Source organism: Chiloscyllium plagiosum, chromosome 16, assembly GCF_004010195.1.
Source record: "Chiloscyllium plagiosum isolate BGI_BamShark_2017 chromosome 16, ASM401019v2, whole genome shotgun sequence".
In the NCBI taxonomy this organism is placed as follows: domain Eukaryota; kingdom Metazoa; phylum Chordata; class Chondrichthyes; order Orectolobiformes; family Hemiscylliidae; genus Chiloscyllium; species Chiloscyllium plagiosum.
The window spans coordinates 36472492-36485116 of record NC_057725.1 but is presented as its reverse complement, the minus strand read 5'-3'; the positions used below and the strand labels follow the sequence as shown (position 1 = coordinate 36485116).

The window sequence follows — 12625 nt, the reverse complement described above, 5'->3', positions numbered from 1 at the left end:
TCTTCTTCCCGACCTCTCCGCCCCCACCCCAGTCTGACCTATCACCCTCACCTTGACCTCTTTCCACCTATCACATTTCCGACGCCCCTCCCCCAAGTCCCTCCTCCCTATCTTTTATCTTAGCCTGCTGGACCAACTTTCCTCATTCCTGAAGAAGGGCTAATGCCCAAAACGTCGATTCTCCTGTTCCCTCGATGCTGCCTGACCTGCTGCGCTTTTCCAGCAACACATTTCCATCTCTGATCTCCAGCATCTGCAGACCTCACTTTCTCCTGAATGATCACTGTATTGAGGGAACATTTTCAAAAGTGTGTGTTGGTAGCCTCCCACCATGTACCTTGCCACTGATTTATAGTCTAATATTTGAAACAAAGTAACCTGTAAATTAGTAACACTAATCTCTCTTCTATACTTGACAGACTATTAAGATAGTTATAGTTAACTGAATAAAGAAAATGCAGGAACAAAATAAACTAAGGTTTCAGTCAATATTGTAAAAAAAGTGATTATTTAATGGGAAGCCTATTTATTTAATGAATCTGCACAAAGCATGATACATGTTACATCAAATCAGTTAACATACTCTACTTAAAAAAAATCCTTAAAATATTCAAAAGTCTTGAGAATAAAATTATTATAGTCTATTTCCAATAGATTAAATTTGCCAAAATAAAAGTGTTTGATCCAAATAGAAGCATGCTGGTAAAACTACGAGGTATTCCCAAAGCCTCTCAAAATTCCAAAATGCGTTTTATCAAAAATCTTGAATCCTATACAGCAGTCACATTTGCAGTATGACAGTCTTAATACGTAAAAATATATCCACGCTACTGATTATTCAGATGAATCAAAAGTTTACATATGTATCATAGCTGAATCCTTCTACTCAAAACTGCTCACAATAAAGTGCCAGCTCTGGCCATTCTCACAACTCACTTAGATGTTCAATATGCTCACTACTTACCATGGTCAAAGGGAGTTTTCTAACAACTGGAATTATTCTGATTAATTTATAAAATACTTGAATATCAAAAGATTGCCTCAAAAAAAATATAAAAATCACTACTCAAAACCTAATAACAGCAATGACTAATATTTCATAACAGAGCATAGTTGCTCCTTCCAGAGTCCAATTTGAGCAAAGCAAATCACAGAAATAAGCCTCACGCTCAGCTACACCCTGACCCCTCCACCAAAGTCCATTTTGCAGTAATATTTACGAGAAAACAACTTACTGCAAATAGATTTGGGAAATTACTTGAAGTGGATCAGGAATTGATTTATCAAATCATAAAAATTAAGCCATATTCTCAAATGCCCATCATTTCCCAAAAAGAAAATGATTTTCAAAACTGAAAGTAATGTTCTCACTTTGGAAACAGCACTATCACAAGTTTCAAGGCTGTGTAAATTCTAATAATGATTTATAAATCATGTAAATCCAACAAGGGAAAAATATATGTACACTATTACTTATAATCTTTGAGGTAAAAGTCAAAGGCTATTTCTCAACTTAGTTTAAAAATTAATGCAACATCTTATGGCACAGGTCAAATTCTGAGACTTGTGACAAATAGTGTGGAAACAGGCCCTTTGGCCCAATCAGTCCACACCGACCCTCCGAAGGAGAGTAACCCACCCAGACCCATTTCCCTCTGACTAACGTACCGAACGTTATGGGCAATTTAGCATGGCCAATTCACCTGACCTGCACATCTTTGGACTGTGGGAGGAAACCAGAGCACCTGGAGGAAATGCACGCAGACACAGGGAGAATGTGCAAACTCCAGACAGTCGCCAGAGGCTGGAACTGAACCTGGGACCCTTCCGTGAACAATGTATGAGAGCTTTAGTTACTTCTGAAAAAACTTTTAGTTCAAAACCATACTCTTCAATACTTGGGAGTGCAAACACCAGTAACTATTAATTATTTCCTCTATTCAAGGACAAGTGCAGAGTTTAATTCAATGAATGGAAGAATGCACTTTTACACAAATTACAAAGAAAAATTGAAGCCAATCTCAGTTGTCTATCAATTTGGAGCTTTCCTGGGATAAGGGAATCAAGAAAATCATGACAACATGAATGAAAACTACTGATTCGTTTAACAATGGCATCATTATAGAACTAGTTAACTTACTGTCATGTGAAATGTTATTCAAAACAAATATTCATCAAGTTTTATCAAGTATGAAAAGGCCAAGCCCAAACTAACAAAAGCAATGCTTGCTCGGTCACTTAAAAAAAATTATATGGTGACAGCACAGAATGATACCGTTGATAAAACACTCTGCAAAAGGAATGCAAACAAACTTTAGTTCCCTTTTTCCATGGATTGTAATTGCCCCCAAACCTCCCTTTCAGGTGCTTATTCAAAAGTTTTTTTGTTGAAGGTCACAAACTGACTTTAACATCAGGTAGAGCATTTGAGATCAATGCTCCTTGTTAAGAAAAACGTTTCCTAATGCTTTTTTTTTTGCTAATGCTGGTTCTGACATTTCCACTTATTGGTCACCCTTCAACGGAATAGAAATCGCTAGGTCTTTTGAGCTGACTGTTGTATTACATAAAACTGTGAAATCTCAGCACATTTTTACTGTGCATGCAAGAAACAGAAGGATCGTAAAATTAGAACAGATTAAACCGATTTACCAGGAACAGAACGATTTTACCGAGTTAAGATTAATATTTGTTTAATGCCTACAATAGAGGTAATGATACTGGTCAGACTAACGCTCCCAAAGCCAGGGTTTAAATTCCATCAGTTGCCCTGGTAAGATTTAAAGTCCAACTAAATAAATCTGAAATATAAAAGCTAGTCCCAAGTAATGGTGTCATTAAATTATCAAAGACTTGTCAAAAATCTATTTGTTCCACTAAAAACAAATTTTGACCTCGTCTGTGACACACATTCCATGAAACAAAAATAACTATTTGTAATTGTTGAAGCATGCTTCAGATATTTGCAAAACAATTTCAGTTCATGCAATGAACTCCATTAGCAAGCTTTGAGAAGATTTGTAGCTCAGGTTGAGGTTCTGGATACAGGTTTGCTTGCTGAGCTGGAAGGTTCGTTTTCAGATGTTTTGTCACCATACGAGGTAACATTTTCAGTGGGCCTCCAGATGAAGCACTGGTGGTGTAGCCCCCTTTCTATTTGTGTTTGGGTTTCCTTGGGTTGGTGATGCTATTTCCTGTGGTGACATCATTTCACATGATGTCATTTCCTGTTTTTTTCTCAGGAGGGGGAAGAGATGCTGGTGCTAAGTGGGATCCAAGTCAATGTGTTTTTTGATAGAGTTCCCGTTGGAATGCCATGCTTCTAAGAATTCTCGCGAGTGTCTTGGTCTGGCTTGTCCTAGGATGGATGTGTTGTCCCAGTTGAAGCAGCGGTGTCCTTGCTCATCCGTCTATAAGGATACTAGTGAGAGAGGGTCATGCCATTTTGTGGCTGGTTGATGTTCATGTATCCTGGTGGCTAGCTTTCTGCCTGTTTGTCCAATGTAGTGTTTGTTACAACTCTTGCAAGGTATTTTGTAAATGACATTAGTTTTACTTGTTGTCTATAAGGTCTTTCAAGTTCATTAGCTGCTGTTTCAGTGTGTTGGTGGGTTTGTGGGCTACCATGATGCCAAGGAGTCTGACTAGTGTGGCATCATTTCTGAGATGTCTTTGATGTAGGGAAGATTGGTTCAGGTTTCTGGACGTGTTCTGTCAATATCTGGTTCGTATGTATTGTTTTCCTGTAGGCGCTGGCTTGAAGTTTCCCATTGGCTGTTTGCTCTACTGCAAGATCTAGGAATGGCAATTTGTTGTTGTTTTCCCCTTCTTTCGTGAATTTTATGCCAGTAAGGGTACTTTTGCAAGAATTGTAACAAACACTAAATTGGACAGACAGGCAGAAAACTAGCCACCAGAATACATGAACATCAACCAGCCACAAAACGACATGACCCTCTCTCACTAGTATCCTTATAGACGGGTGAGCAAGGACACCACTTCAACTGGGACAACACATCCATCCAAGGACAAGCCAAACAGAGACACGCATGAGAATTCCTCGAAACATGGCATTCCAAATGGAACGCTGTCAACAAACACATGGACTTGGATCCCATTTACCATCCTAAGAAAATGAAGAAATTATGTCACCACAGGAGATGACATCACCAACCCAAGGAAACCCAAACATATAAATAGAAAGCGGGCTGCACCACCAGTGCTTCATTCGGAGGCTCACTGAAGAGGTTACCTAGTATGGTAATGAAATATCTGAAAACGAACCTTCCAGCTCAGTGAGCAAACCTACATCCAGAATGAACTCCATTGTTCAATCTACTCTTTGAGAGTAACATTAATAAGATGATGCAATTTTGAAGCAAAGTTAGGTCATTCCAACACCTGTAAATACCAAACTTAAAATACAATACTACTAAAATTGAAGGACTGAAATGCTAAAGCCCCACAAGACATGTATTTATTAATTAAAACCGCATGCATTACACCATATTACATGAAATATGTGTAAAAGTTTTTAAGCAATGCATGTGTAACAGCATTATGTTGCCAGGGTTGGAGGATTTGAGCTATAGGGAGAGGCTGTACAGGCTGGGGCTGTTTCCCTGGAGTGTCAGAGGCTGAGGGGTGACCTTACAGAGGTTTACAAAATTATGCGGAGCATGGATAGGATAAATAGACAAAGTCTTTTCCCTGGGGTCGGGAGTCCAGAACTAGAGGGCATAGGTATAGGGTGAAGGGGGAAAGATATAAAAGAGATCTAAGGGGCAACTTTTTCACACAGAGGGTGGTACGTGTATGGAATGAGCTGCCACAGGATGTGGTAGGCTGGTACAATTGCAACATTTGGACGATAGATGAATAGGAAGGGTTTGGAGGGATATGGGCCAAGTGCTGGCAGGTGGGACTAAATTGGGTTGGGATATCTGGTCGGCATGGTCAGGTTGGACTGAAGGGTCTGTTTCCATGCTGTACATCTCTATGACTATGACTTATTTCAGAGCTCTCAAATAAACCTGAAAAGGAGAAGTCCAGAATAAAACAAACAGGATATTATATCTCTCCAAATGCATACACTTAGCCAGGATGACAGTACAAAGCCTTGTTGTCTAATGAGAACTATATGCTTTCTCTGCCCAAATACACTGAATTTTCATAAGAAAAATGTCCTCATTTTAACAAAGATGCTGAGCACCCTTCCTGCAGTTAATCCAAAATCAATCCAGGATCTGTGTCTGAACAAGGAAGGAACAGATAACAAGCTTGCTTTGTGTACAGTGAGCTAATGTGCACTGAATAAGTTTTAATTCATTGTAAGTTTTAAAACTGCTGGGATAACTTAACATTGTTGTATCACAAAGAGTTTAGCAAACATCTATAAAAGATGATTTCTATTGCAAGACCTCTCTACACACATTCCCAATATCTCGGTATATTTAAAATTTTAAAATTAAAAACACATAAACCCACACTATAGCAATGCTATAGTACAGATCATCCATAACCAACTTTTAAAAAATTTACATTTGAGAAATAAAGTTGCTATTCACCAGTGCTGGAAAAATGTAAATCATAATTCAAATGTTCTGGATTAAAGTTTAGCTTTTTTAATAATTTGGCTTTAGGTACTAAATGTGTTAAGTGGAAAGATCTGGTTCAGAAATTGGTTCGAATCTCTGGTGAAAATAATTCCAAAAGTTTGGAGCTAATTACAATTAAAAAGATGTTTTTTTTAAAAGCAAAGATTAGAGACAAACATATGAACTTGCTACAGAATCGGGAACTTCTACCCAACAGAGAAGGAAACAAAGCCAGCACAGATATAAATTATCCCTCTGAGTCACAGACCCAATGTGCTTGCTTTTAAGAAAAAGCATAGCTCAGTTGCAGTTCTACTTGAACCTCCCTACAAAAAACACATGCCATCTTGACAGAGATGGGGACCAGAAGGTTAGCTGCCACATATATCATTAAGTCAGGAGAAAAAAAAAATCAACGTACATACAGTCTGCACCTTAAGCAGAGAAAATACTAATATTAGCATTCATCACACAATGTGGGTGAGGGCTCGAGCTCAGTTTTGAAGTCTCAAGGGGGAAAATAAACTGATTAACATTCACCCTTTGGTAATCAAGAATCAATCTACCTCTGCCTTAAAAATATTTAAGAATTCCACCACTACCTTTTGAGGAAAGGAAATTCAAAGATTGGAAGATTTGTTTAGTTTGAAACTTGACCAAGAAGTCTACATTCCTCAAAGATAATAGCTTGGGTGAGTAAGTAGTTGACGATCTGCCAGCAGACAAGACAAAAAGCTGATAATTTGGAGGATTGTTTTGTGAAAGCTGATGGAAGGGTACCCATAAATCTTGTACCCTGGAGAAACCTAAAATAATGAAATTATTTTAGCACATCTGCTAAAAACTTTGTTGCGATACAGCAACATTAAGTTATCCCATTCAAAAGGGTTGTAGCAAGAGACAAAATTGGTACAAAAGGCTCCGTGCCTTCCTTAAAACAATTTCCCCACTCATATGCTGAAATGAAGGAGCATCTGGTCTGTTGCTAACTGCTGTTCAATCACGTCATCCCCATAAATCACAACAATGGCCACACAAACAAACAGGTGAAAGTAGTCAGTCTGGTAATGAGCCCAACATGCCTCCCAGATGTGAAGTGCTTCTGCTTCTGGAAAATCACTTATAAAACAGAGAAGAGTCCATGGGGCGGCATGGCTCAGTGGTTAGCACTGCTGCCTCACAGCACCAGGGACCCAGGTTCGATTCCAACCTTGGGCGACTGTCAGTGTGGAGTTTGCACATTCTCCCTGTGTCAGTGTGGCTTTCCTCCGGGTGCCCCAGTTTCCTCTCTCAGTCCAAAGACCTGCAGGTCAGGTAAATTGGCCGTGCTAAATTGCCCACAGTGTTAAGTGCATTAGTCAGAGGGAAATAGGTCTGGGCGGGTTACTCTTCAGAGGGTTGGTGTGGACTTGTTGGACTGAAGGACCTGTTTCCACACTATAGGGAACCTAATCTAATCTTAATACCTTTGGATTGGTCCCAGTAGTAAAAGAAGCTTCAAGTTTCCTGCAACACAGAGGGAACTCTTTAAGGAAAGAGTCGAGCTGAATTATCACATTTCTTTGCACAAAGTTAAGTCAATAATATTGGCTTGGTGAATTTTATGTAATAATACATCACAAAAATGTGAAATATTGCTGCATAGCTATGTCAATAACAGGAGTGTTATTCCTAAGTTAACAGTCTCTAACTCAACAGTAAAAACGTCTACCAGTGGATCCTGAACTCAGGAATGGATTTTTAAGTCGAAGCACAAAGATCAATCTAAACGCTTGCTTTCAAAAACAAAAAATAGTGCTTAGCCATGTTGTTTTCAAGTTTGGAAGCAAGCAAATCAGCTTAGGAGATTTTTATAAAAGTTCAATTTCTTTGCAGTTCAATTTCTTTGAATTTTTAATAAAATGTTAAAAACTACAATAGTATCAAGACATTGATTTAAATGAGAACACTTTTCCATGAAATACAAAAACACACAGCTGAGACCATTAAGCATAACCAATAGAATAAGAATGTCCTAAATTTTCTATTTACCCGGGCATTGGAGTAATTCTAGAATGATAGTTACAATGGAAAACATCCTTCGACAGAACAATTAAAATAATAATTGGCATGGTGGAATTGCAAAGCTGGCCAACAAGGTGACAAGTTATCACCAGTTCCTGAAGAAGGGCTCATGCCTGAAACGTCGATTCTCCTGCTCCTGAGATGCTGCCTGACCTGCTGCGCTTTTCCAGCATCACATTTTCAGACAAGTTATCACTACTGTGAACAGTTGGCTTGTCACAGCATTTCAAAATTGGTCAGTATGAGAAACATCAACTTCCCACCCACAACAGAGCTACTTGTAAATTTTTGATCAGACTATAAAACAACATTTAGTTCTCATGCCACAAAATTAATAGCAGTATCTGATTTTTCACGTCATTGGTGATATAGCTACCAGTTAAAACGATGAGAAGTGGAAGAATCCTCACCAACTACCCAAAATAAAAGCACTTGTTCTCCTAATTCTTACCCTCTCATTATCAGAATACAATGAGGTGTCAATAACATCCAGCTTACCTGTCATTTAACACATGACAATAGATAAATATAAATATAAATTTAAGAAAAATTTGAAACACTGATTTAAATGGGCTACTTTAGATATTAAAATAACCCACTACACTGTTGCAGAATATATTTTTCACTTCACCCCACATCAAAATTGCTGCACAATCCAAAACACAAGACCAGAATAGGTTTACTATGGTGGTAAATTCAATTAGATTCAAGTTATTATACTGCAGTTCCAAGTCAAGATGCTACATTACAAGACTGTAGGACGAAGGCACATAGCTACAGTAACCACATCCTTGCAGTACAACACTGGCATATTTTCTGCATTGCATCAACATCAAGAAAATGGAGGAAACAGCCCAGACTGATGAGCAACTAACAAATTTCAATATGTAACTGATGGCAACATCCTTTTATATGACTCACTGATGTAGCTTTTCCCTATAAAACTCTCCAAATGCTTTTGCCCAGATAGAAAATAGTAAATTATTATACAGTTTTAAATTAATCAAAACCAAAGACAAAATAATGAAAGTCACGACAGAACCACAATATATTTGTGAACAAAATGTACAGAAACAAACTGATAAAGGGGAGCTTTAATCCCATTTGAAGTCTCATGTAAATAGAAAAACATTTTAAAGTATTGTTAATGTTACAAAACACACAACACTGTCACTTTGAATTAGAAAGCCTCGCTTCAGCAACATCCAATCAATCAACACATGCTACTTGAAATACAGACAATTCTTACGAGCATTCGACCAAGGAAGGAACAGGAGTAGGCCACTTGAACCTTAAAGCCTGCTCTGCCATTCAATAAGGATCACAGCTGTTCTGATTTTTAACCTTAACTTGACATTCTTACATACCCCAATAACTTTTATTCCCTTGTTAATCAATAATCGATCCATCTCGGTTTTAAAAATATTTAAAGATTCTTCCACTGTGTTTTGAGGAAGGGAATTCCAAGACTCAATCTTCAAAGAAAACACTTTTCCTCATCTGTGTCATAAATGGGTGACCCCTTATTTTTAAACTATGACCCCATTTCTGGATTCTCCCAAAATCCTTTCCGCATCCACCCGGTCAAGTCCCCTCAGGATCTTGTTTCAAATAAATTACCTCGGACTCTTGTAAACTCCAAAGGATACCAGCCAAGCCTGTCTAGTCATTCATAAAAAGGCAATCAAACATTTCTGGCATTCCAATGCATTAACATCCTTCTGCCAGTTTTTTAGATTAGATTACAGTGTGGAAACAGGCCCTTCAGCCCAACAAGTCCACACCGACCCGCTGAAGCGCAACCCACCCAGACCCATTCCCCTACATTTACCCCTGCACCTAACACTAGGGGCAAATTAGCATGGCCAATTCACCTGACCTGCACATTTTTGGACAGTGGGAGGAAACTGGAGCACCTGGAGGAAACCCACGCAGACACGGGGAGAATGTGCAAACTCCACACAGACAGTCGCCTGAGGCGGGAATTGAACCCGGGTCTCTGGCGCTGTGAGGCAGCAGTGCTAACCACTGTGCCACCGTGCCGCCCAGTATGGTGACACTCCCACCAATGCCCTGTATAACTGAAGCATAACCTCATTATTCTTGCATTCAAATCCCTCGCAATAAATCAGCTTTCCTGATTACTTGCTAAACCTATGTACTAACTTCCTACAATTGATATACGAGGACATCCAGATCTTTCTGCATTTCAGAAGTCTGCAATCTCTCACCATTTAGATTTTTTTTAATGCTTTCTACTAAAATTCCTCCACATTATTAGATTAGGTTAGATTACTTACAGTATGGCCGACTTGAGGGTCGGCCCAACAAGTCCACACCGACACTCCGAAGAGCAACCCACCCAGACCCATTCCCCTACATTTACCCCTTCACCTAATAGGAGTAATTTAGCATGGCCAATTCACCTAACCTGCACATTTCGGGGCTGTGGGAGGAAACCGGAGCAAACCCACGTAGACATGGGGAGAATGTGCAAACTCCACAGACAGTTGCCCGAGGCGGGAATTGAATCCAGGTCTCTGGCGCTGAGGCAGCAGTGCTAACTGCTGTGCCACCATGCCGCCCACCCAGATGTTTACTTACTCACAACCTCTATCTCTTTGAATACTCATGTCTTCTTCATAACACCTGCCTACTGATCTTTGCATCATCAGAAAATGTAACTTACTACACCTTCTGGCCCTTCGCCCAAATCATTTAATTATAAAGAGTTGAGTCTCAGCACCGACCCTGTGACACACCATTTGTGACATTCCATCAGCCTGAAAAAGTCTTTCATTCTTACTTTCATCTTCTGGTTCGCTAACCAATCTTCCATTCATGCCAAAATGTAAACCCATCACCACAAAATATTCCTTTCTGTCATAACCTTTGATGTGGTACCTTATCAAAGGCCTTCCAGAAATCTGAGTACAATACATCAACTTACCCACAAGTTATTTCTTCAAAGAATTCCAATAAATTAGTTAGACATCATTTTCCTTTGTTAAAACCATGTCGGCTCAGCCTGATTACTTTGAACTTACCCACATGCTGTGTTAACATTTTCTCTATGACATATTAAACTCTTTAATCTGAAGCTTTTGCTTTCTGCCTCAATCTCTTTTTTGAATGAAAGGAGTTAATTTGATTAGATTCCCTACAGCGTGGAGACAGGCCCTTCAGCCCAACAAGTCCACATCACCCCTCCGAAGAGTAACCCATCCAGACCCATTTCCCTCTGACTAATGCAGCTAACACTGTGAGCAATTTAGCTTGGCCAATTCACCTGACCTGCAAATCTTTGGACTGTGGGAGGAAACCGAAGCACCCGGAGGAAACCCACACAGACACGGGGAGAATGTGCAAACTCCACACAGACAGTCACCCAAGGGTGAAATCAAACCTGGGACCCTGGTGTTGTAAGGCAGCAGTGCCACTATTCTCCAATCTAAAATGAATCTTTCCTGAATCTAAAAATGTTTTGGAAAATGAAAATTAAATGCAATTATCTCATTAGTAACTCTTGACCCTAGGATGAAATCCATTAGGACCAAGGGATTTGTCAACTCACATTTCCAACTATTTACTCAGTTCTACTCCACTGGTATTTGTAACTTTTCAGTTCCTCCCTCCCCTTCAATTCCGTATTTACAATTATTTCCAGGCTATTTCATCATCTTTGGTGAAAGCTGATACAAAATGTCTATTCAATTCATCAGCTAACTCTTCATCTTCCATTACTAATTCCCCAGACTCCTTTTCTGTCGGACCAACATTGATTGTATTAAATATTTTGTTTTAAAACATCTGAAGAAACTTGTGTTTTGACTAACCTTTCATACCCTTGAATTTTCCCTCATTAAATCTTTTCACAACTCTTTGCACATAATATAAAAAAATAGCAATCTTGTGACCCACCACCTATCTTTGCACAACTGTATGTGCCTTTTTTTTCAGTCCACTGAGTTCATCCTTAAAAACTGTATTTATTGGAATGTATCTATTGTGCTTTCTGGAATATCCCTTAAACTATTTGCACTACATCCCTGATGATCAATCCTTAACCTAAACTGATAGAGCTGGCAAATGTGCACTGTTTACATGGCCTCAGAATGCCCTTAAAAATAGCAGTTTTGGATTCTCACTTCTCTCCCTTAAACACTATGTAAAATTTAATCATTATGATCATTACTACCCAGGGGTGCTTTCTCTCGGAGGTCATTAATCCTCTCTCATAGGTCAAAACCAGGGCTAGCACAGCCTGCTCTCTGGTTGGTGGCATAACATACTAGTGCAGTGTTAGTGAAAACATCCAATGAATTCCTCATGGAGACTACCTCCCGATCATTTAATTTTTTTCATCTATACGCAAGTTAAAAACTCCAGGATAATCAATGTACCCTCTTGAGAAACTCCCATTATACCTTCCTTACTAAATGGTTACTGAATATGACTCCCACAGGTGACCTCTTGCCTTCATCATGTAGACGGTTCCAGATTGTTTCTATATCCAGGTTTCCTGAATTTATCTTTAGTTAACCGTGTCACTCCTTCACCCTTTCAGAGCTTCCTGTTCTTTCTAAAGGGCACATAACCTTCAATATTCAGGTCCCAATCTAGGTGGCCCTGAAAAAGCATTTCAAAAGTGAGCGCAAGACATTATGTCATGTACACATTTTTCTTAAACAAGTAACCTTCAAGTGGAGACTATTGAACAGTGCGCCATCTCCAAGAGGTCTGAATAATTAAGGAACACAAGTTTAAATTTATATTACTCAAAAAAAATCGAGCAAAGGTAGAATGGTTGCCATCTTTCAGTTCATCTGGAGAAATCACAAATCAGTCCTGTCACAAAGTGGGAAGACTGCCAGACCAGGAGGTTGAGATATCTCACCATCTCACTGAATCTTATTTTCACTCCTAACTAATGACAAAGTGTTTAATAGCTATTCAAAGTCTCT

At 39.1% G+C, this 12625-nt stretch overlaps 1 protein-coding gene across 5 annotated transcripts in view; it reads right to left on the bottom strand.

Annotated features, from left to right (window-relative positions):
- The window catches only part of rras2 (RAS related 2), a 111504-nt gene that overhangs the window by 31123 nt on the left and 67756 nt on the right, over window positions 1-12625 (bottom strand). The window contains exon 1 of one of the 5 annotated variants that reach the window (XM_043705820.1): window positions 965-1106. The exons of the other annotated variants lie outside the window; for them this stretch is intronic. Coding sequence (XP_043561755.1) covers window positions 965-967 — 3 coding nt within the window. The 5' untranslated portion in view covers window positions 968-1106. Of the gene's footprint in view, window positions 1-964; window positions 1107-12625 lie in introns of those variants that run through there. 5 annotated transcript variants of the gene reach the window in all.